The sequence below is a fragment of the Sardina pilchardus genome, chromosome 4 (genome assembly GCF_963854185.1).
Source record: "Sardina pilchardus chromosome 4, fSarPil1.1, whole genome shotgun sequence".
Taxonomy (NCBI): Eukaryota; Metazoa; Chordata; class Actinopteri; order Clupeiformes; family Clupeidae; genus Sardina; species Sardina pilchardus.
The window spans coordinates 22649007-22673947 of record NC_084997.1 but is presented as its reverse complement, the minus strand read 5'-3'; the positions used below and the strand labels follow the sequence as shown (position 1 = coordinate 22673947).

At 42.5% G+C, this 24941-nt stretch overlaps 1 protein-coding gene across 8 annotated transcripts; it reads left to right on the top strand.

Moving 5' to 3' along the window:
• Positions 1 to 325: 325 nt before the first annotated feature.
• On the top strand, positions 326 to 24941 carry LOC134078606 (LIM and senescent cell antigen-like-containing domain protein 1). 8 transcript variants are annotated; one of them, XM_062534653.1, is made up of 11 exons: positions 326 to 467; positions 17410 to 17569; positions 18431 to 18497; positions 18668 to 18788; positions 18892 to 19041; positions 20083 to 20233; positions 21215 to 21307; positions 22517 to 22565; positions 22956 to 23031; positions 23427 to 23605; positions 24133 to 24941. In XM_062534653.1, exons 1-10 carry the CDS (start codon positions 439 to 441, stop codon positions 23563 to 23565), a joined length of 1035 nt encoding a protein of 344 aa, XP_062390637.1. In that variant the 5' UTR covers positions 326 to 438; the 3' UTR covers positions 23566 to 23605; positions 24133 to 24941. The 8 variants fall into 8 exon arrangements, with proteins under 8 accessions (XP_062390637.1, XP_062390639.1, XP_062390640.1 ...); XM_062534655.1 differs by lacking the exon at positions 326 to 467 and adding an exon at positions 3555 to 3844; XM_062534656.1 differs by lacking the exon at positions 326 to 467 and adding an exon at positions 6395 to 6670.

The following is a 24941-nucleotide window of genomic DNA, read 5'->3' as shown; positions in this document are numbered from 1 at the left end:
CAGACAGCAACAGTTAAGGCCTGTTGTGGAGCCTAGACTACAGATGTGAAGAATTCTGAGGTGAAGCGCCATGTCCCCAGCTCGTTTTAAAAAGCAAATACAATACATTCTTAGGAATTCACAGCAAGATCAAGCTTCGTCAACATGTGGGCAACTTTAAATACTTGCGGAAAATGTGGACACGTCGAACCAACCCCACCTAAGACAGGCTCGCAGAGATTCCCAGCTTTTCGCGCAATGTTGAGCAAAGTTCGGCGGGGCGGGTCTATCCCGGTTGGATTAGCCAACAGTTCTGATGCAGTCCAATCCTCAGGAACCGAGGTTTCTCAAGCCGTTACCGGCAGAAGGGTCTAACTGTTAAATAGACAAGACTACAGTATTTAACCGACGAGCATCGTATTTGAAAGAACTGACGGGAATCAAATTCTTCACCAGGGGATGCTGGGTTTGGCAGAAATGACCGGCAGGTAAGTGCGTATTTTCGTAATGAAAGAAAACACATTGAAGTACTGTAGGCTAGACTGTAGGCTAGTGATTAGTATAATGCACTGTTCTCGTATAATGTAGGCTATAATGCACTGTATATATACACACATGCATTTGTTGTATTAATATTGTTACTACTACTATTATTATTATTATTATTCGTATGCGCAAACGAAGCCCTGAAGAATTAAGTTCCCTAACTGCGTTGGCAGACCCGACAAGTGCGTCTTGCATGTGTCTTGTCCCCCTCTAGCTCCACTCAATGTTATCCCGGATGTGACAGTGACACTGATGTCAAGCTAATTAATTTCAGCCTACAGTGTGTTATGCTGCTTCACCAACACAAACATTAGGACTTTACCTGGTAATTAATCATGTGTAAACTATATTAGCAATGAGATAGCCGTCTGTTTCGAGGTGTTGTTCAATGTTTTCAACTCTTTCCCGAGCTCAGACCTGCAAGACTAAAATACCTAAGCCAATTTCCTTCACATAGGGTAAGCCATGATACATTGAATGCAATGTCTGCCTGCAAATGTAGCCTACTGTAACACATGCATTCTAACAACCCACCCCTAGGGTGAACCCCCAGAATAATCTAGAATAGCCTAATTGAATTTCCTGAGTGCTGTTACAGCAACTCCCAAGGAAGTGGGGTTATTAGCCCTCATTTGAACACCTAGCCAAGTCAACAGAAGTGCTTTTCATGCGGTGTGATAATGTGAATTGAGCCTCACTGGAATAGTAAGTACCAGTCACACCCAGTCTAAGTGAAGATGAATATCAGTCCTCACATTCATTTACAGTTTGTACCAAGCAGCATGCTTCCATGATTTTCTTGTCTGTAAATTTCAGTCAGCATATTGATATACGTCTTCCCACACTCTTGACAGCCACTGGTCTATGAAATAACATGAATTAACATTTTATGTGACTATATGACATGACTATGTCATGCATTATGGTTAATTTAGGAGACCATGCACTTTCACTTAATAATGAGACTGGCCCTGGATAAATTTCCATCCTGGCTTATTCAATCTGTTCTCCTCATCATACCCAGCATAATTATCCATTAATTCCCTCACTCTGAAACTGTGTGGTGGTTTTCATTCATAATGGCTGATGGGTGCTACATCCTAGGTGGTGGTTTGTGAGGTGCCCCCTTCACAGTAAACTAAAGTGCCTTGATGACTTACTGTAAGTGCATCCTTTGACACCATTAGCTAAATATTCTCTTATATTTATCAAATAGAGCTCAGTGTGTAATTACAATTACAGTAACACAATCTGAAAGCTTTTCTGAAACAACGTGTTGTGAGACCAGCCAGATATAGAAACCTTTCTGAGAAATTGAGTGTCTATTGATGGAACTGAAAGTTCATCAAGAATTGTGGAGTCATTTTAGATTCATCTTCCAGTCTTACATAGTCTATGGGCGCACACACACACACACACACACACACACACACACACACACACACACACACACACACACACACACACACACACACACACACACACACACACAAACAACTAGACTTAAGTGGTATTTTCTTGTAGCCTGGTCCCAGCTTAAGAAAAAAACATATTAACAAGAAATAAACTCATTCCCACTACCTGTTACAGTAGGCCGCCAAGTAAATATCCCATTGAAATGGGATTTTATGGATTTAGGTGTACACATGAAGCATTTTGGTCTGCAACATGAACTGATTCAGCTATATAAATCATATATTTTCTGGAAGCTTAGACCCTCTGGATGTGATCTAACATGACATGAGACATGTCCCACCCTCCTCATTAGTATGCTGCCCATGCATAATAAATTGGGTATTGGTGAATGTGTATATGGCTAATGCCTTTTTGGGCTGTACCATTTAGGGAAAATTGATTCAACCCTCCCCCATGGACTAACATTGAGGCCATCACCAAGACAGCATCTACCATCTAGGCAATATTGCTGAAATTAGATTTATTTTGTCATTGCGTGCCATTGAATCTGAACAGGCCAAATGGACCTAACCATCTTGGTTCCCTAAATATTTATATTCAGAGTAAAGTGTGAATTGAGATGATCTCTATGGTCCTTCAGTTCAGTTTTAGTGACCTCCACTGGGTGGAATTGTGTTTGCCATAAAGATTTTTTATGAGTTAACACGCCGCTGTATCATTGTGTTCTTGGAGGTGTACAGACAGGGATTGATTTTGTTATTGCATTGATTGACAGAGTTGTGAATGACGTGTCCTTAGGTGAAGTTGTTCATGTGTTCTAAGAATTAATGTAAATTAGCATCAGATAGATTGATTGAAGTTCAGCATTGCCATCTTACCACTTAGATCAGCAGTACAGTATGTTTGTACATTTGCATCATTTGTTCATTCCTTGGGACAATTTTGAGCCACGTTTCATTTTTATAGCTGTAAACACACATACAGTGGGGAGAACATGTATTTGATACCATGCTAAAGTTGCCTAAAAAGAGGAATATAAAATCATCATTTGACAAGCATTTATTTCGATACATTCTTCAATCACAAAGAAAACTGGTGTCCTTAGCGGTTTGATTTGTACTGATTTTTTTTAATTAAGGCATTAAGATCAATTGTCAATTTTCATGATGATTTTGTATTCCTCTTTTTAGGAAACTGTTGCATGGTATCAAATACATGTTCTCCCCACTGTAAATCGACCTTGCTTATTTTATTGCAGCACCATCTAGTGTTCATACTTGGTAGTAGAATGTGGGATTGTGGTAAGGCCTTGTCACTTGGTAAATATATAAATAGCTTCTGAACTGTAGTGTGGCCACTGTGAACTGTAGCACTGTATCTTCATCTCATCTAGCAACATCTACTGTATGTGCTGTTTGTATCAGTAGTGTTAGAGTTTATGTAAGACAGATACATTACTGTATGTTCAGTAAGTCTGCATGAGTGAACCACCAGTAACCACATCAGGAAGTCCAGAGAAAGAGGAAGTTATGGTTTTATAGTTAAGATTCATGAACGCGTGAGATGAAAGCTGCTACTTATTTAAAGACTAGCGCCTGCAGCAATGGCTTCATCGAGGACTGTCGTAGTGTGACATACAATGTGACTGCTTTTCCAGACTATTTGACTGAAAACCTTATCTGTTATGAACACTTCTCTGCATGATCCTGTTTTTCAGGACTTCTAGTAACTTCATTATGTTTGAAACCATGAACTGAGGCGAACTCCATCCTATTGTACAGGAAGTGATGCGGCTTTTCGGTTAGAAGAGCAGTGACAGGCAGGCGGTCTGTAAATAGCTGAACAGAGAGATGTGAGGACTTTACTCTTGAACTTCAGCACACAAATTCTGCACACACACTTGGTAAGATTTGTTTTTACTTTTCTGTACTTATCTGCGTATAATTTTGGTGTGACCAACACACACACACACATACAGACACTGTACAGACACAAGTATTTTAGACATTTCCTCTTTTAGATTATTTCTGTGCAAACATCACCTCTGACTCAAGCTGATGGAGACCATCTAAAATGTATGGATATTTCCATTTATTTATTACAAAATGTATTTTTTTGTTTTGTTTTTTGTCATATTCAAAATGTGTATTATTTATCTGAGTTCCTGTAAAATATCTTAAAATGATGTGGATATTACTTTGATAAATTAACTAAATATTATTTTGAATCCGTTTAACTGTGTAGTTTTTATATTTATGCCTTCCGCAGTTGTATAGCCTACTGGTCTATGGAGAAACAGCCTTGCCATTTGCTCTCCCCAACCCGGAGAATCATGAATTGCGTTAGAACAGTTGTGCAAGCCTATTTGTATGAAATCGTGAAATATTATCTTGAATGTTGGCGTGGCTCTTCAAGAAGTTATCTTTGTTGGTTTGTAAACAAATCCACATGTAGGCTACCATGTCCAGGGTGCTAGGGTGAATGGTGCTAGGCATGAGTGGCATTTGCAGCAGTTGTGCAATATGCAAATACTCTGCAACTGCAATGGATCCCAGTAGCAAAAAAAGAGAGAAAGAAAATGAAACCGCATTGGATACCTCATTGGATGCTGGCCATCCATGTCCTAGAGGTGAGGTCAGTTGACTGCAGTTCATTTTAGACTCAAAGGAGGGCAGCACATGTACTGCTAATCTCAGGGATCTGCATTGTGTCTGTTAGTCACCCTGTGGCAGCCTATGTAACAGCATCAGACAACAAACCCAAATACAAAACTGCTATGAGATACGAAATAATCTGGTAATATCTTTAGTATTTTTGTGGGCTCAACTCTGCGTATGTGTAAATTTCTATTTACTGTAACATCAGGCATTGTTTTTTTTCCTGATGTTTTTTTCATTAAATTATAGTTTTTCATTAAATTATAGTTTTTCTCAATTGCTTTGACCTGCTTAAAGAAACTGAGATCCACTTGGTCTTTGTTAACGCCTTCTTTTCACAGCACAAGTCATTTCTTGCAAATGTGTTCACACATTTTCATTGGGTTCACATTCCTCACACCCTTTTGCAAAACAGTTAATAGAAATGTCAAGGCCCCAAACTCTTTTGGTTTCCCTATGCTAAACAAAAGGAAAACATCTATTCACAGGTGCATGGTAGTGATTCCTTAAGTCTGAATCTATATGATACACCTGGTGTGTGAAACCCCTTTGCACAATTTTTCAGCAATCAGTCACTATCCATAAGAGATATCATGTCTGTTCTGTGTTGCTATTTGGAACTAAGACATATTTAGAGAAAATACTGTAGGCTACTGCCCATTTGGTGAAGAAAACAGTACAAAACATGTTTACTGTTTGTGTAAGTGCTAACTATAGGTCTTACATGTCAGTGACAGTTACATCTCGAGAAGGATGAGTACAATGAGTACATTTGTAATCAATATATTTAGTCTTTGCTGTTTTACTAATGCCAGAAAGAGTAGAAAGAAATGGCACAGACATAGCAAATGGCTGAAACTCCTCATTTTAAGAGCTATATTTTGCATTTTGTTGTCCAGTGTACATCAAAGCGATTGAGAATAACTGTAACATCCATCTAGTTTAGAACTATATTTTATGTTTTACAAATAACGTTTGTTAACCTACAGTAAATGTCATCCAGTTAACCGCTTTTATGATGAATGCTCCACTTCGAATGGTGATGATATTTGGTCCCTCTGTTTACAGGCCTCCACTGTGATAGTTCAGCTCTTTCATTCAGCCCATACACTCATGACAGTGGCCCTTTGTTGCAGTTGTTGAGTAGGTTGCATTTTTTGTGCAGTAAGCAGTGAGGCTGTGTGTGTGTGTGTGTGTGTGTGTGTGTGTGTGTGTGTGTGTGTGTGTGTGTGTGTGTGTGTGTGTGTGTGTGTGTGTGTGTGTGTGTGTGTGTGTGCGTGCGTGCGTGCGTGCGTGCGTGCGTGCGTGCGTGCGTGCGTGCGTGCGTGCGTGCGTGCGTGCGTGCGTGCGTGCGTGCGTGCGTGCGTGCGTGCGTGCGTGCGTGCGTGCGTGCGTGCGTGCGCGCGTGCACATAGGGGTCACGGTGTAAGTGCAGGTAGTGGAGGTGGAATTTGGCAGGTTAAGGCAGGAGCAGACGAGAGACTCTTAAGGACAGACATCTCCTCAGGGCATTCATATCTCAGGAGAGAGCTGTGTGCACATACCTCACCTCTACTATCCCCCCTATAAAGCTGCTGTGCTAGAGACGAGCTGTGTGCGAGCATGTTTTACAACCAACGCAGTTGCTATGGTGTGGCCATCAATATATTGTTTCTATTCTTTTCATTGTATTTGTAACTGAATGATGGTTTGTAGAACACTCATGCTCTGCTGAGTAGCTTTCCTGTGCACTTCATTTAGGTACTCTGCTCTTTTGCATTTTTGGAGGGTTATTCAAGGGGAAATCTGAGCGAAAACCCCAGATGACATGTCTGGACAGTTCTTCAGATCTTCTATTTTGATGATTAGTCTGTCATTTGTGTTCATTAGTCGGTGTGTGTGTGTGGGGGTGTGGGGGCAGGGCTCCAGCTGTGAGCCAGGGCTGTGCCTCCTCTGCCTCTGCCTCTGCTGGGTGCTGCTGCTTCAGGTGGTTGCAGTGCAGCTGGCTGGTTCTCAGGGGAATGCGGACACCGTGGCCCCTTGCACAGGCACCCTTTCATCTCTCTCTCTGATCCCACGGAGGTCCTGACATGGTCAGTGATTTACACATTACTGAGATTAAACAAGGCTCGTTGTTGTTGAAGCATTTTTTTTTACCATGGGCAGTTCTTTCTTACCCTTGTTATCTGCGCTTGTAAGTTCACTGAATGACAGGAAGTGAATGACTAACTTGTCTTTCTTGACGTGTCTGATCTTTTATGCACTGTGATTCTTGGAACGTTTTGATAAGAGAGAGAGTTTTAGTAGTATGCATGCAAAGAGGTTCGCAGTTTTTATCTGACATTTTTGCTTGTTGTGGTTGTGGCATGATAGGCAGTGAAGTTCGAATGCTTTTTTTCCCTTTTAAGCTGATTTTGGACTGGTTCACGGTGAGCGTGCATTGTGTAACGGCTCAGTGGGTTTCCTGTGTGGATCACCCATGGGTGTGTGAGCTTGGACTCCCACAGCAGCATGTCAGGAGTCAGCTGTGTGTTCTCCACACACATGATCCAAGAGGCAGCTATGATCAGGGTGTGAAGAATGCGGTCAAACGTTTGGAAATGTGTGCTGTTACTCCCTGTTAGGGGGGCTTGCTTGGATTTTGGGGGCCCAAGAAGGTGTGATTTTCTTTGCCAGACATTCATAAAGTGGTGCTGTTGAAAATAGTTTGTTGAAATATTGTGTTGGACGAGACAAATGGCTATCTACTTGGTATGTGCAAGTGTTGTTTATATGCTTTTATTAACAAGACAATGGACAGGAAATAAACTGTCATCCGAGTACTTTGATAGAGTTTGGCTTTGGAAAGCTCCTCCACCCTCTTTGTCTCTCTACTCACACTCACACACACACACACACACACACACACACACACACAGGCTCACACACTCAACACTGTGCAACTAGTAAGATAGGGCTGCTGCTAAGAGGGCTGCTTATCAGCCAAAGGGCAGTGGCCATCTTGGACTGAGACCTGCGTGTGGGGGGGGGGGGCTCATTGTCCCTCCTACTGTTTCTTTCCACTTGCGGTTTGGAGTGGCGAGAGTGCGGACACCGATATGCTATCGGGGCAGAAGCGCCCAGTCACGGAGGCGTCCTGGCTCAGTGTCATGGAGAGAGGAAGAGGGAGTGAAACAGCGAGGACTCCGAGCCGTGTCCGAGCGCAAGGACACGGAGGGACGACTGTAGCACCATGTGCTGTCCAACGGCCCTCTATACCTGCACCGCCACAGGGCAGGGCAGACAGGGGAGGAGGGCCAAGCAGCTGATAGGTAACCTGCAGCTGAGCCACTCCCCACCGCGGGTCATTCCACAGGGTGTGTGCCCTGGAGGTGTGTGTGTGTGTGTATGTGTGTGTGTGTGTGTGTTTCTCTGTGTGTGTGAGGCAGACAGGCTGGGAGGGAGGGAGTGTGGAATGTTGCAGTCTGCTGCTCGGTCAGAGAGTGAAGGGGAGCTCGCTTGGAGGGGTTTGCCCAGGTGTGATCTGTCCTCTGTTCTCTGGCCCTGATTGTGACTGAGAAGCCTGTGCGGATCTTGGACGAGGGAGCCGTGATAGGAGCCCGTACACGGGGCTGTCTGACTGGGCAAGGTGTGGCCGTCTTCTCCAGGTGGATATGAATTCGTTGCGGCTAAAGGAGCTATCGAACTCTGACCTGTACAGGCGCAGGCAGGAGAGGCCAGACAGTTATGCAGGGAGCCTGGCTCCGGAGCGATTCAGGTGAGCTAATATTCCGAGAGTTCTTTGCCTCTGCAGGTGTACAGTAGGAGACACGAGGTCAGGGGCTGTGTGACGACACGCTGTTTGTTGTTTAGAATGCTGATGTGTGAGAATGTTGAGGTGAACTCTGATCTTGAGTGATTTCATGTCCACTGGCCTCAGCCGCTTCACGTAAGTCCCAAGTTGAGTGCAGCACTATTTGTCAGGTGGAAGGTTCCGTTGGTGGCGTGGTGGTGGCCGTGCGAGTGTGTGTGTGTGTGTGTGTGTGTGTGAGTGTGCATCATGCGGCAGTGTCTGAGCGCTGATCCTGCGGTGATTAGAGCCGCCTGAAATGCCAGGAATGCAGCGTAAGCGGCTGGAGGTGACTTTAGTGTGACGGAGCACTTTGTTGCATGTGACGGTCCAGTGTAGACAGTCCCTGTGTCTCTGTGTCTCTCTCCTGAGGGTGACCCAAGCTAATCCTTGTGATGCGTACTCCATTTTTTTTTTAGTAAGTTTGTCCTTTAATGGGGAGGTTTTTGTTTAATGTTTGGGTGTATTGGAATTAGTTCATTATATGTCTGTGCTCCACATTTACTGATAGGTCTTCTTGGTTCCAAACATTATTTTGAGTTACTTCTTCAGCATAACAACAGAGACAGTACAATGGCACTAGTAATTGGCAAATGCAGGTATTATTCCCTGTTTTAATGTGACTTTACTGGCACATAAAAATTATCTCCAAAATCATGGTCATCATGTCCACTGTTCCCGTGCCTCCTCCCATGGCCTGCTTCCCTTTCTGTTTCGGAAGGAAATGGAAAAATGAGCTCAGAGCTGTAATGGAGTAAAACCGTCCCACTGTAACGGAGGATTGTTTTTGTTTTGGTGAGAAGGCCTTGATTTGAATACGATTTAGATCTCTATGAGACTTGCCTGGTAAAATAAAGGATACATGTTTTTTTACTCATTCAAAGTAGTTCTTGAGAATGATGTGAGGTCTATTTGCATGTTGTTTATCCTCTAATCTAATTTGATTTGAAACCCTTGAAACTATGAAACTTGAAACTGTGTTTGACCTGTACCTCTTGTTGTATACTAAAACATCCTGAAACTGACTCCATAACCATTCATATTATGTTTTTCAGTCACCAAGAACATTTTGCAATAAGACTTGATGTAGTTCCCCTTTCCACAGTTACTATAGTTACTGTTTACTTAGTTGACTGAGCATGCAGGGTTTGTTTGGCCAGGCTGTCATGTTCCTGGGGCCTTGCTGGAGCACTCCAGCCCCACTGTTTACCCAAGGACAGTTAAGATGAGTTGGTTTGTGTACAGGAACCACTGCATTGTGCTGTGTGTGGTACCGGCTGTCATCTGTATATGTTAGCCTCACCTGTTTTTCAGAGTTTGCCCACAACACCAGAAGGGTTCCAGCTCAGTAGTCATTCCATGGAAAAAAATCACTTATTACACCTGTGCCAGAGGGGGGTTTATGTCAGTCTGATGACATTGGTAATTGTTGGAACTGGCAAGGTAGTGTAGATTAGATCTTGATTCTAGATGCATTTGCTGATGGATTCACTTCATGGCTGTCTAACACCAGCTTGGTTCTAAGGAATTCTGAGGGCGCATGAAGGTGCACTGAAACCTGCTCTTATTCTCTCCCATATAGTCTGAATAGTTATATCGGAATTCATACAACTTGTAGGCCTACGTCAATCTTGTTCGATATTCCTCAGAATTTTGTACTGGCGGAAGTTATTCTAGACATTTCACTGGAACACCAGAGAAGTTGATGAGGGTTTGTAGCATCAGTCGGTGGAAGTGGAGTCAGTCAGGCTGGCTGTGTGCTGTGGGATGTGGGTGTGGGTTTGTTTGTTGTTGTTTTGTGCATGCAGGTCAGTCCAGACAGTCTCTGGTCCACACTGGGGTATGAGTCTGATATTGGCCACATTTGGTAACAACTAGGTGAACAGCCAAAACAGACAAAAAATGTGAATTTGAGCAAAAGCAAAACAAACAAACAAGCAAGACATCAGAACTGAGCATTGAGACTTGGGGTGTGACCCTAGCTTACGTGTTCGTGTTGCATGTGCTTTCTTAATCACTTCCTGTTTCCTTTGTCCCTGTTGATTGTGTCATTAGTTGTATTACTACTACTATTACTATTTAGGTCCACACCTCGGAAGCCAACCTGTGACCACGTTATTCAGATGCCAGTCACTGCCCTTGGCAAAGTGAACAATATGACTTAGTGATGATAGTGGAGAGGGGGGTTGCTGCTTGTTCCACCTCTGCTTGTCTTCCCATAGCAGCAGCTTCCAGTGAAGACATTTTGAATATCTCATGTATGATTTAACATCTTTCCGCCTGCCATTTTAACTTCTTTGGAATTGAAAGTGTCTTGATAAGCAATTGTCATATAGCAGGTTACCGTGAAGGATTTTCTCTTCCATCGGTTTTTCCAATGAATGTTTCCAATGAAGACATCTGGATCGGTGAGACATGGATCAGTGTTTCATCATGTTCATGCTTTGCATCTCATTGTGCAACTCACAACTCGTAGATGTACTTAGAAAAACAAGCGTGAGAGCTGCCAGCGTTTCGCTCACTTGATTTACTGTCAGACTGTTGTGGAGTTTCGTAAGATGTTCTGTACTGCTCACATTTAAGACAGGTGGTCAGAGAAAGATGAGAACAAACTTTTTTAATTGTATTTAATTGAGTGTCCATACATTTCAAACTGCATTATGAAGTAGTTAATTAACCTTAACTAACCCGAATGATCTTACCTGAACATTGGTCCAATCCTTTATGTGATTGTCCCAAAAAATGCTACTGCTTTCGTTCACAGTACAGCTATACAGCCATTTTCTCCAAAATGTTACTAGGTCTTGAGGTGAGAAAGGTGCTTCACTATGAATTATTCAGTGCAACATCATTGCATCACCCCCACTGGTCGCTGATTACGCCACCTGAAGGCAGAAAGCTGAGTTGAGTGAGTGGCGCCAGACTAATTCACACTTGGCCCTGTTGCGATGGTGTGTGTGAAAACTGCTTTAGTTTAATATACATTTAAGTGGCAGGTTATATATTATGTGGGTATGTTTCATCTACACTGTGTGAAATGATACATTTCTACAACTCCACTTTGGGTAGATCATAACTGGATGAAAAAAAAATGGAGAGGCTCTCTGTTCTCTGTTCCAATGCATGACCAGTGTCTTACTGTCCCACCGTTTCAGATTTTCAGACTCTAAGGAATGTTGAGGGCATGTGCAGAAATAGTTCCCTCCATCTTTATCCTCTTTATTTACAATCAACGCTGAATAGTCGTCTTATTGAACATTCAGTTTTCTCATGTTCTAGTATGTATACTGTAGGTCACAAGACCAAAGCATGTTTTTATTGCTTCATTTTGATGTCAGTCAGTGTCCTCTCTGCTTAGTGGAATAACATTAGTGATTTAGTGATGCATACTAGAGAGAAAAGGTTGCTGCTGGTTCCTCTAACCCTTTACTGGTCTCAGCACAGCAGCTTCCAAAAAATTCAGACTTATAATTCATGTTGACTTTTTTAGCGGACTTTTTCCAAAGCAACTTACTTATGTCAATTATATTACATGGGCTTTGATACATTGTCCCTGGAGCAACTCGGCGTTAAGTGCCTTGCTCAAGGGCACAACAGTGGAAGCCGGGAATTGAACCCACAACTTTTCTGGTTACTGCATGCTAGACCAGCTCCTTAACCACTATACTACCACTGGCCACTTATTGTCCACTTATGGAATGAGCCACTCCATCTGCTGAGAACAGACCAGTGACCCAATACATCTGGTCACATCTCTTGATGCTGTAGACCCAGAGTAGGCTTGCAGGATGTTAACAGATCAGCAAAAGCGGAGATGCAGACTCTAATACTGGGCAAAGACCTTTTTAAAACATTATTAATACTAGAAAAGCACTTAGAGAGCACAGACCTCTGCCAAGCGAAAGCATAACTGCTGGATCCAGACGGTGATACGGACCACTCCGTTAATCCTTTCTTCCGTTGATCATATCAGACTTTCCCTGAAAATGTAATCGAAATCCAACTTTTTGAGTTATCTTGCGAACAAACAGACAAACAAACACACAAACAAACCCTGATGAAAACATAACCTCCTTGGCAGAGGTAACTATTTTGGGGCTACAGGGAGCCGAGTATGATGAATGAATACTAAAGCTTGTGTCATCTGTTTCTACTTGTATGTGTAGGCCTACATCTTACGATCGTGTGGCACTGAGATGTTAATGGACTGATTTATTTTTACCTCATCAATATCAGTTGTCTCCGGCCATAAAGCTGACGTGGGTAGCTGGGGCTCATGCTGCTGCTCAGTGTAGTATGTCTGTGGAGCCATATGTGGTTTGTCACCGCTGAGCAGTTATTCATTCAGCATTAGATGTTGGCAGAGCAAGATTTGACCCGTTGTGGAAAAGTGTTTTTTATTAGATCCAGTGAAGGAGCCTGGATTAGCATTAAGTCTGTGTCCAGCTCCTTTATTTACAAAAACATAACACCCGATATGTGTTGACTTTGATATCGCACTAATCAGTGGCCTCCAAAGCCTACTTAAAGGCTTAGGGCTTGTGCCCAAAAGACCAGAACACGGAGACAATAACAGCACGTTTCTGTGGCTACACCTGTTGTTGTGGAATGTACACACAGAGTCCAATAATAGGCCCTGCATTCATGGCAGTGGCACCGGCTTCTTCAGTAGGGTCCATTTGAGAGTTAAGTCAACTAGCACTACACATAAGCTTTCTTCTCTATACAGTCATTTCCTGTGCATTGTGTAAGCTAACAAAACCACATTAATACCATATTAACTACCCCCCTGTATCAAAGATCCTTCATTATTACTGTAGCTCCGCTTTAACCCTCTCTGCCTGTATTAACCTCATAGCTGCAAAATCAATATATAAGCCGCGGCTAATAGTTGGGAAATTACAGTAGGCGTGCTGATCCATTAGGGATACTACTTCAGAGTTACTCATAACTCTTTTGGACTACATCAGCTAATCATGGCTTTTACTGCGGGTGGACGATGTCTGCCTTTGGATCTGATTTCACTGTTCGCAATCAATATTTTGCTTCCGTCTCATTTCAGCTGCTATCGCCAGAATCTGTTTTAATCAGGGACGTTTTGCTCATGCCCATCCTGTTTTGCGCCCTGTTTTTCTTTTTCTAAGTCTGGCCATGTTTTGTGATTGAGTCAGTGTCTGGAGCCTTGCCTGCGAACGTATGGGCCTGCTCTTACTGCCACAATAGGCAGGAGCAGGCAGCACACAGACAGGATGTGTCGATGCCTGTGACAGGGCAGTCACTTTCCAGAAGTAGAGGAGGGGGGGAGGGGCTGTGCAGAGCACCTACTGTGCACAGTTACACACACACACACACACACACACACACACACACACACACACACATGCACGCACACACACAGTGGCAGCTGCCAGCACCTAGTTTGGAGATGAGACTATACTGGGCGTCTATTTGTGGAATGATGAAAACATGCCGAAGTCTGGAATAGAAGAGTAGGTCCACCCTCCTTTCTGTTTAAAAGTCCCCCGTGGAGCAGGATTGTACAGGGACAACGTAGTCGTTACAAATGCTTCCCTTTCATTCATCACTTGTTTTTTAGTTCTTGTCTCAAATTAAATAGAGATTTATTTGTAATTTGGAGCGCTGTGCTCATATGCGCTGATGCTGTTGAGAGCAATCTTGAAACAGGATCTGTCATTTATATGAGTTCCTTCGAGATGTTGAGCAGTGTCATAAACAACTGTCATTGACTTTCATGAAGCCAATGACTTATAGTTTGGACAGCAGCTGTAATCTTTAACCATTTGCTGGTCTCTGTTGTCAAATGTTGCTCATTTTTTTGCAAATTAAAAAATGTCTTTTTTGTTTAATTCTTTTTTAATTCTAATGTAATATATTACCCTTTCTTTAAGTACCCCCCCCCCCTCCCCCAAACACACACACACACACACACACACACATAAATCTATAGTGTAAACATATACTAGGCTACATTTTTTCATGCGTTCATGCTCTTTCCTGTGTAATCACAGTGCATTTGATTTACATCTCCTCCTCGAGTGTTTTGTTTCTCAACACAACATAAATACTACAGATTTCACAACCCAGTCCTTGCAGCCTTTGGATCCACTTGTGCTGGATGTTTGTGAGACGAGAGTTTATGTCCCCCAGCTGTTGAACAGTCGGTAGATTCCTCTCTAGAAGGGCCAAACTCTCTCAGCGCTTTCCCTTGGACTGGTTGTCCTCGTGGGAATCGGCTTCACCTCTCTGATGTGACAGTCACGCTCGACAGCGTGTTACCCACGCAGATGCAGGGGTCTCTCGCACAAGCCCCTGTGCTGGATCCGTAGAGCGGGTCTATTATATCTCGTGGCACAGTGAACTCTCCGTCGCCCCAGGCTGTGCCAAGGGGTGGGCTCTTAATTTGACAGAGTGACCTAGCCTGTAGCCATCTCTGAAGAGGGGGTGGGGGAAAGGGGAGAGCCGGCACTGGCTGAGGCAGAGAGACTAGCCGACTCCAGGATTAGGGAAGTCCCTCTCTCTCTTCTCTCCCACTGTCTCGGTGTCTGGGCAGCCTTGTGCACTTCACCTGCTGCTCGGAGGACACGGAAGGGTCTGGAAGGGTGTTTTTTCGTGCCGTGTATTGTTCTGAATGGAGGTCCAGGGCAGAATGCTTCCTCCGGTGATTCCCGAGGACGGCGAGCCGCAGGTGGAGGTGAACGGAGTGCGGCACGTGAACGGCGGCGATGCCGAGGTGCCCATCTCCAAGTCTCAGCGGAGGCAGAGTGATGTCAAGGTGTACAAGGAGTTCTGCGACTTCTACGCAAAGTTGTAAGTGCTGACTCTTTGAGGAAAGTGCGCTGTACAAATATGTATGCTGCACAAATGTTGAGGTTTGATTTATGATAATGAGCACTTGATAATATTTAAGTTGTGTGCTTTTAATGTTTTCAATGGCATTAAATGTTAAATACTGCCGTGTAAATATTTGCCGTGTTACTGAGTGACAGACTTGTGAGACTCAAGTTGTTCAAAACAACATATCAGTGACTATATTCTGCAGTCAATGTCAAACAGAAATGGTCTGTTGAATGCATATTTTTCTTTATTGTAACTCTGTCTCAAGTGTTTACTTTTTGCCAACACTGTGCACATAACAACACCCTTGTTTCACCTTGTTGAGTCTATGCTGCGCCTATCACTGAGGCGTTCCTGCTGACAACAGTGGAATTGGAGTGAAGGTCTGTCTTTTATTTCTGTGGTGTCTTTACAGTCTGCCTCCTTTTATAGACATCACAGTGCAAAGCACTCTGGGTCTGGGGCCATCAGCATCTTGGCAGCACGTCTGTATGTTTATGCTACTGGCGTGTTTCATTTGGGGCTAGATTTTCAGTTGGGCGTAGCTGCCAGGGGGGTTTGGCGTGAAGACCGTATTTTTGGCCTGTCAGTCCACACGTCCCCTTTGTTTGCCGCGCTGTGGAGCCGCCGCATGGAGAGGTGGAAATGCTCTGGGGGATTTGTCATTTCCTCCCAGTGTTCCCAGAGCCAGGGAGTGTCTGCCATGTCCTCCTATACCAGCCCCGACTATTCATCATGTCCGATGTCAACACAAGAATGACTAGTCTGCCGGTTTGTTAATGACTTGCACTGAGCCGTGAGAGCAAATTCGCCTTCGCGCTGACAGCTGACAGAACGTTCCCTGAATGTCTTCAAGGGTCACCTCCCATGACTAGCAGTGGGACACCGCTAACTGTAGGGTGGCGCTTCTTGGCTATTATTATTGATATAAAAGTTGGAGGTAATAATGGTCAGCTGAAAAGGCTGCTGTCATGAAGGAGGAATGTTGTGTGCTAAGCATCAGCGGCGGCGTTGCTTTTAAAAGCGTGCCTCTATAACCCCCGCACTGGGTGTGATGATGATGTCGTAGTCTTACTATGTGTTGAAACGAGAGCATGAGTAGTTTCCTGGCACCTCTTGGCTTTTTACTAGAGTAGGGCCATACATGGATCTTTGGGCTACGAGTCCCACATGCTCCATGAGATATGTGGGAATTCTGACCTTTTAAACTGAGCAGTGTGTTATTCTCACACCAAAACAACTGATGAAAGGCATGTTGTTTTGTCTTGCATGACTTCTTTAAGAATCCTTCGCTGTTGCTTGGTGAATTTGAGGTTGTCCTCTGTGAACAATACCCTTCATTGCTTCCATCTGAATTTGATCACGAAATGGCAAGTGTGTGAGAAGTGGAAAGTGAACGTTTTGTTGAGATTAGGTGCACAACCTGCATCACTCGCATGTGTTTTCACAAAGGTTAAAATGAGTCATGCTTTTATTGAGCCTGGCAAGCCCATTGTGTCTCCGAGTTTGATCTTGTCTTAGGAAAGCTCTAAATGCCAGCTCAGCGATCAACGTGTCAGCCCAATATTTGCTCCTGCAGATCCGAACAAATAACCCTAACCTTGCTTGTTCAAGAAACTTGGGACTTAAACTGATATATCGGCATTATGAATTCGGCACAAATGGACAAATAGCCCACCCTCATTGACAACACAAGCCTTTGATGTGTTAACACATAGTCGGATGGGCTTTCAATATGATTATCTCTCTGGAAGACATCCAGAGTCTTCACAGAAAGTTATGACTACAGAGGTTCTAATCCTCCGAGGCTCTGAATTCCTGCTTTGTTTCATATCACAATTATGTTTAGAGAACATGGGTCACTTTTCTCATTTTCTCAAAAAGCAAACCTCTCTGATGGACACCCATTCAATGCTTATTTATGTAGATTACACAACATTCCTCTTTAGTTCACTACTGCAGGCAATGGCAACACATCATGGGGGTCAAACAGCACGGACACTGATTAAATATGTGCCTGCTCTGTCTTTTTAGGAAGACTTGGATAGGCCTTTATAGAAAAGACTGAATGTAATTGCACTGGAACACCATAGTCTCCTGCTCATGGCATAGCATGATGCTAACGGTTACATTGTGTTGTTTCTACAGCAACATGGCAAATGCTTTGGCAAATGCCATCTGCGAGCGCTGCAAGAGCGGGTTTGCTCCAGCGGAGAAGATTGTGAACAGCAACGGGGAGCTGTACCATGAGCAATGCTTTGTGTGCGCCCAGTGCTTCCAGCAGTTCCCCCAGGGGCTCTTCTACGAGGTAGGCTTCGCCAGCGACAACCAATACAGTGACACCACCATGACACCACCATGACACCACCATGACACCACCACTCACACCACCGTGCACATGTGTCACTCACTGCATCCAGACGACTGTTTAGGCTGTATATGTTTGGGGTTTTATTCAGTGCTGGAAATATTTGATCAATAGATAAATTATGCATTATTCAATTAACATATACTATATTAGTAGAGAGTAACATCCATATATTATCTCATGAAAGCACCTTTGCAAAAAAAAAACTATGTGTACACTTGGTAAATGCAAATTTAACGATCTAGTCCTATGAGGGGGTCACAGTAATAATCACATCATTAATGTATATTCATTTGAATGTTTATGCTGACCAAGGCCTCTGTCTGCCGTTTGTTGCTCTGGTCCCTGCGCTGAGTCAGAATTGAACACAAGAATAGAAAGGTGGCCAGCAGCCACCACTACTGGTACACCCAGGAGAGCATCATATCCTCTCTTGCATCTAACATCAAAGTATTGCCTCAGGAGCAGTGAGTGCACTTCCAAAGCCACCAGAGGAAATAAAGTCAGTTCGTCTTTGAAGTGTGTTGCTGTAGTGCTTGTAGTGTTCTCTCTAAGTTGAGAGATCAAACCCATGTCCTTAGCCTAAAGGAGAGCTTTGACAACTCGGTGATGAACAAATATAGAGTATTGATGGCTTTCAAAAGAATAGTCTGATATCACTGATACCGTATGTTCCTTTGTGTTGTTCCAGTCACATCTAAACATACAGGTCAAGCCATGATTATGCAACACATATGCTATTCAGATAGGCATCAACATTTACAAATGACCACAACCCCTTTCCCCCTCTCTCCCCTTTAGTTTGAAGGCCGTAAATACTGTGAGCATGATTTCCAGATGCTGTTTGCTCCGTGCTGTCACCAATGTGGTGAGGAATATGCATTACATTACAATCTACAGAAAAGTTTCTGTGTGAAGAAAGATCTACAGTATTTTTGGCAATGCCAGTTATTGCATTTCATGAGTACCCTTGATATTTATTATGTATTGTCCAGTCTTCATAACCTGTTGTAATGTAACTTTGCTGTGTGCTTGCAGGCGAGTTCATTATTGGCCGTGTTATCAAGGCCATGAACAACAGCTGGCATCCAGAGTGTTTCTGCTGTGATATTTGCAGTACTGTACTCGCTGATGTAGGCTTCGTGAAGAATGCCGGAAGGTTAGTTCAGACTAAAGCTAACTACAGATTTGCTTTCACCTTTTTGCTTAAATTGATAAATTAATTTCCATGACAAATAACTACTCGACCCCTTTTTTGATAGACACTTATGCCGTCCTTGTCATAATCGAGAGAAGGCTCGTGGCCTGGGCAAGTACATTTGTCAGAAGTGTCATGCCATAATTGAGGAGCTGCCCCTGATCTTCAAGAATGATCCGTACCATCCAGACCACTTCAACTGTAACAACTGTGGGTCAGTAAAAGCCTTTTCTAATGGCCACATATTTTCCCTCTTGTGCATTGCTGACAATCACCTGTAGAACCACTGTAGATTAAGCAAAATTGTAGAGAAGCAACCTTAGATATACCTAGAGTCAGTAGATGGTTTGGTTACAAATTCCACAAGTTCACCTTTCATGTTCTCTTTTGGGTCATAACATCTGTCAAATGTATTACCAGTTAAAGCTTTGATTTAGCCAATTCTTACTTAGAGGAGATCAGTTATCTCAAACACATTGTGGATATTCATAGTTAACAGTGCAATTTTATACTGCTCAAACAATTTAAATCTCTTGTGTCTCTTGTGGAGCCAAGTTCTCCAAATGGAAAACTTAATACAGGAATTTGTATCTACTATGAGAGCCAACGGGAGCAATAACTTAAGACGTGAAACTATTTGTATGTTTCTTCACTTTCTACCTGTCATATTTCTACTTGTAATTTGATTGGTCATTTGTCTGCGCGGTCAGTATGACGTTTTACTCGTGAAAGTCAGCTGCCGTTCTTTGCCTTATAAGTGATGGAACAGTTTATGCAGTGAAGCCAGAGCACGTTCTCATATGCCAATTCCTCTCCTAAATAAGGAACAACACGAGGGAAAAGAGTTGGTATTGGCAGAGTGCTAATTTAAACAGCACGTTACAAGACAGAAAATTCTTATTCACTGAAATCACTAGCTGTTTCTCTCTCTGTAGTGGAATACTGTCGGGCCTTTAAATATAGGCTAAATGCCTGTTGTGAAATATCTTCCTGTATTACACTTAGTTTCTCTTTTACTTCACTACATTGATACGTTCCGCAATATACAACAGTTGGTGATGTCCAGCTGTTGTTTATGTTTGTGGATTCTCTGACCCGAAGCACATTACCACACTGAATTACCGAATAGCCGACATGGCTGTCTAAAACACAATGAAACAATAGAGACGTGATATATCGTGGCTTTAAACATTATAGTGGCTATTTTAAAAAAAATAATATAGTTTTGTTGAGTTGTGTGTTTTTCTCTGTGTAGTAAAGAGCTGACTGCAGAGGCCCGTGAGCTCAAGGGCGAGCTGTACTGCCTACCATGCCACGATAAGATGGGTGTTCCTATCTGTGGTGCCTGCCGCAGACCCATCGAGGGCCGTGTGGTGAATGCCATGGGCAAGCAGTGGCATGTGGAGGTATGTTATCTCATTTCATTCGATCACTGTTATACTTGGCAATGATAGAATCCTTGAAATGGCCATGAGGTGTTGAATGTTATGATGAGCTTTTCTGTACGAAAGCTAAATGGTATTTCAAATATGCTGTGCTTCATAGTGTTCTTCAACTCAAAGCTGTATTCATCTGTTCATCCATCTTGTGTGTGTCTGTTTCCATCAGTACTGTGATTCTGTCCTGTCCATGCTGTTTCTCTCTCTCTTCTTCCTACTTCTCTCTCTGCTCCCTCCATTCTCCAGCACTTTGTCTGTGCCGTGTGTGAGAGGCCCTTTCAGGGCCATCCATACTATGAGCGCAAGGGCCATGCCTATTGCGAAAGACACTTTGACATGGTGAGGTGGGGAGGGGCCGTGTCTTGCCATGCCCCTCGCCTGCATTCTGCCTGGCTTCCTGTAAGCACAGCCCTGCTCATGGCGAACTCTTCCCCCTTTTAGTGTCAGAGAACAGAACACCCTCTTCAGTGGTGAGACTGTTCGCAGGACCAGTTTTGAAAATATTTCTGTATTTGTTTTAAATGAGTGATCGCCTTAAAAATATCGGCCTTTTTTTTTTGCTATCTCAAGCATAGAGCGGGTCCGAGTGCCCACGGGGACCCAGGTTCGAGTCCGGCCTGAGGTCATTTCCCGATTCCAACCCATCTCTCCCCCCCACTTGCTTCCTGTCTCACCCTTCACTGTCCTATACAAATAAAGGCAAAAAAGCTAAAAAAAAAACCACACAAAAAAACCCATAAAACTATGCTTTAGACATATACTATGTCCAAAGCATAGAGGTTAGCGTTTGCTCTGAGCAGTCCTGGCATGATGCTGTCCTCCTCTGTTTCTCCTCTGCCATCCTGTCTGCGGCTGAGTGTATGCTGTCACTGTCAGGACCTAATGTGCCTAGTCTGAGAATGAAGGTGACCTACAGTAACCTATTGGGCCGGGACTGTGTATTTTCAGCATTTTGTGTGTGCTAAGTGTGAAAAGCCCTTCCTCGGACATCGCCATTATGAGCGCAAAGGCCTGGCATATTGTGAGACACACTACAATCAGGTAATGTAATGAAATTGGTCAGTAATACCATCTTAGAGGTGTCCAGAATCAAGGAACATTTTTTTCTCTCTGTTTGAGGGTTATTTGGATCCATGTCCTTCTTGTAATAATTCCCATAAGCAGGATAATACTGCCATGCCTATTGGGCCATTCTGTGTCAAATCAGAATCCAGGAAAATGGTTGCTGCACCATCTCAGATTTTACTCAACGTTTGTTTAGGTCCTGAAAGACCAGTCAAATATTTTTTTTATCAATTCCAGTGATTTCATATTTTCATTTTCCTTGGATATTTTACACTTTAAAACTGAAATGTCTTGAAGCCATGAATATCTGGGACATTAATATCCTAGCCTGCCCAAACTTTAGGATGGTATACAAACATATTCTCAGTATGACTGGACCATTACAGGTTTACTGAATGCAAAAAAAGAGTACCCGCATGACATCAGTCAGTATTTTCTCAGTAAATACAACATGCCATTAATGTTGTGCCCGTATTTTTGAGGTATCTACATTTTGTTCCTTCAATTTCATTGAACAACAATGTCATGTGGGGTAAGTTAAGTAGCCTAGGATTTGAACAGAAATATTTTACAGGACTTGGTTTTGGGACTGGGCTTGAACAAATTCAGAGATGGTGCAGCACCAACTTTAGTTTGATGTGGAATGAACATATTGGAACTTTGCATGTACTGAGTGCAACAGTGGCTAAATCTATGTAAATGTGAATGGCTAAACGTGTATGATATTGGTATATAGAGCACAACCAGCCATGCTTTTAGTATTGCATCTGTTAAACTGCCATTTGAAATTGAGAATGTTGTGAAAGTGCAAGCTTTTACTAGTGCAATAGCACCATCTATTGGTAGAAATTGGCATGTGCATGTTTTTATACTGAAGGACATATGCAGTAGAGCCCTGATTGAAATGGCAGGCAAGGTGCAATTCACTTCCATGAATTATTGCTGTCATGTGGCATATGGAAGTGCTGAGCTGACTCATCAATATGTTCACTTAAGGTCTTACCCGTGGTGTTGTTAAATTAGGAAGTCAATTGTGCCAATTGTGCCGAAGACTTTGCATTTTGCCTGTCATTCCAATTGAAGTCCATATGTGTCTCCATTTTCTGCCAGTGCAAATGCAAGTTACTGACACAGCCGAACAAATTGCCAAATGCCTCATGATTTCTCTCTATTTACATCTGACAGTTGTTTGGTGATGTGTGCTACCACTGCAACCGAGTAATTGAAGGAGATGGTGAGAGTTCTGGTTTACAATTCATTCATACGGGAAATGCCTTTATGATGTGTTTTTATTCATACATACATACATACATACATACATACATACATACATACATCACATCTACTCATGCTGATTTCTGTTACAATTCATTAATATTGCAACTGCCTATATGATGTGTTTTAATCAACATACATCCAAAATATGCGCTGGGCAATTAACCTTGTTGAGTTGTTAGGTTTTTTTCTACTCTCAGCAATTACAGTAGATGCAACTTCCAAAATAATTACCTCTATTGTATTCCCTAAACAAATAAACACGGTTCTCAACACTCCATCAGGCAGACATGAAACGCTCAGTTTACAAAATCTAATAACTCTACATGTATATCTGCTTCCTTTTTAGTTGTTTCTGCCTTGAATAAAGCATGGTGTGTCAACTGCTTTGCCTGCTCAACCTGCAACATCAAGTTGACCCTCAAGTAAGTTTTGATGTCACACACACACACACACACACACACACACACACACACACACACACACATTCATACATAATATATGGAATAAATGTGTAAATTGCATATGATTAAGTGATCTGTATGGACTAGATAGTGATGGTGCCTATCCTGTCCAGTGTGTTTCTCTTCATTCTGGGCAATTAGCTCATTTTCTCAACTATTGTGCTACTCTCTCTCTCTGTATCTGTAATCATGTCTCCCCCTCTCTCTCTCTTTCTCTCTCTCTCTCTCTCTCTCTCTCTCTCTCTCTCTCTCTTCCCTGTGGCTGCTCTCATCATCTTCTTCACTTCTGTGCCTTCTGCCTCCTCCTCCTGTACTTCCCCTTTCTGCGTGTTGGGCCTTGGGTTGCACTCGCTCAGGGATAAGTTTGTGGAGATTGATCTGAGGCCCGTGTGTAAACACTGTTACGAGCGCATGCCAGAGGAGTTCAAGCGACGCTTGGCTAAGCGAGAGCGCGACTCCAAGGAAAAGAAAAAGAAAATGGCTACCTGTCTGTAATTACTATCTCTCTTCCCTATCTGCTTCTTTCCATTCATTGGTTAGTGCCATTTCCTCTCATCTTTCTCTACCTGTGTTGCATCTTACCGTTTGCTTGTGTTGAAGAATATTTCACTCCTTCTTCCATCTTTTATCATCTCCAGTTATAGTTGTTCTCTATCTCACACATAAGACGTTATAATTTTAGTAGTAACATTTTCCTTTAGCCATTATGCCTTTTTATGAATGTTAAGCCTCATTTTGTAATACGGTTGAATTGCATACTTTCATCCCCCACACCTTAGAGTGAAGTATGACCACTATGTATGAGTCCTCAGCCTATGATTGGTTTCACATTATTGAGGCATAACTAATATTAGTTAAAACATAATGAAAGAAAGATTAAAAAAATAGTTAGAAGATAGTTTTAAATATAGCTTTTTAAATTTGTGACTGTAGGCGTCAGCTTGATCTGGTATAGTGCACATTAATGCCACTTTTGATAAAATGCACATTACTGAGTCATTAAACTGTTCATTCAAAATAGGTGTTGTTTTTTGTACATCCAATTTTACTCTGTTTTTACAGGAGCAAATTTGTTGAATTTGACATGAAACCGGTGTGCAAGAAGTGTTATGAGAAGTTTCCGCTGGAACTGAAGAAGCGGCTTAAGAAGCTTGCGGATACGGCTGGACGAAAGTAGACGGCAGCATGCATTCAGAGGAAATGTATACATTCTGCTGTTGCAGAGGACAGGATCTGAATCTTTACGCTCATTTATTTTCACTATGACATTTAATGAAAATGTGTGTACGGTATTATGTAAAGTACTGAATTGGTTGACCTGATTTTGGAGACTACTGAAATGTTCCTCGAATGCTCTCTTTTTTCAAAAAGTCTAGTCATTTCATGAAATGCTGTTACATGTTGGAATGCAGCTAAACATAAAGTGGAAATATACAAAAAGTAAGGATGGGGAATCACCTGCTCTCTCATACACTTTATTGAGGTTATAGAATCAAATCAGTATAAAGTAATGCCTCAGGTACAATAACCAAAGTATGAATGCCTTTTTTTACATTAACTCATGTCTCCTGGTTCAGTTACAACTCACTTAAGTTTGCCATTTCTGAGATTTATTTGTTAGTTATAGCTTGCGTTTTGTATTGTATCACAAAAACAATGCACATTCCTGTTTATGATGTGACTGATTCCAGCAAAGATGCAACGTTCACAGCTTTCATTATTAATATTTTGCTTTTATTTATTTGCCAACATGTTAAAATGCAAATATGTGCCATTGCAAATAGACAACTTCTTGGCATGATTTCCCTCCTGATTTTGGCCGCATGTGACGTTTCAAATGAATTGTTATTCAATAAAAAAAAATATATAGA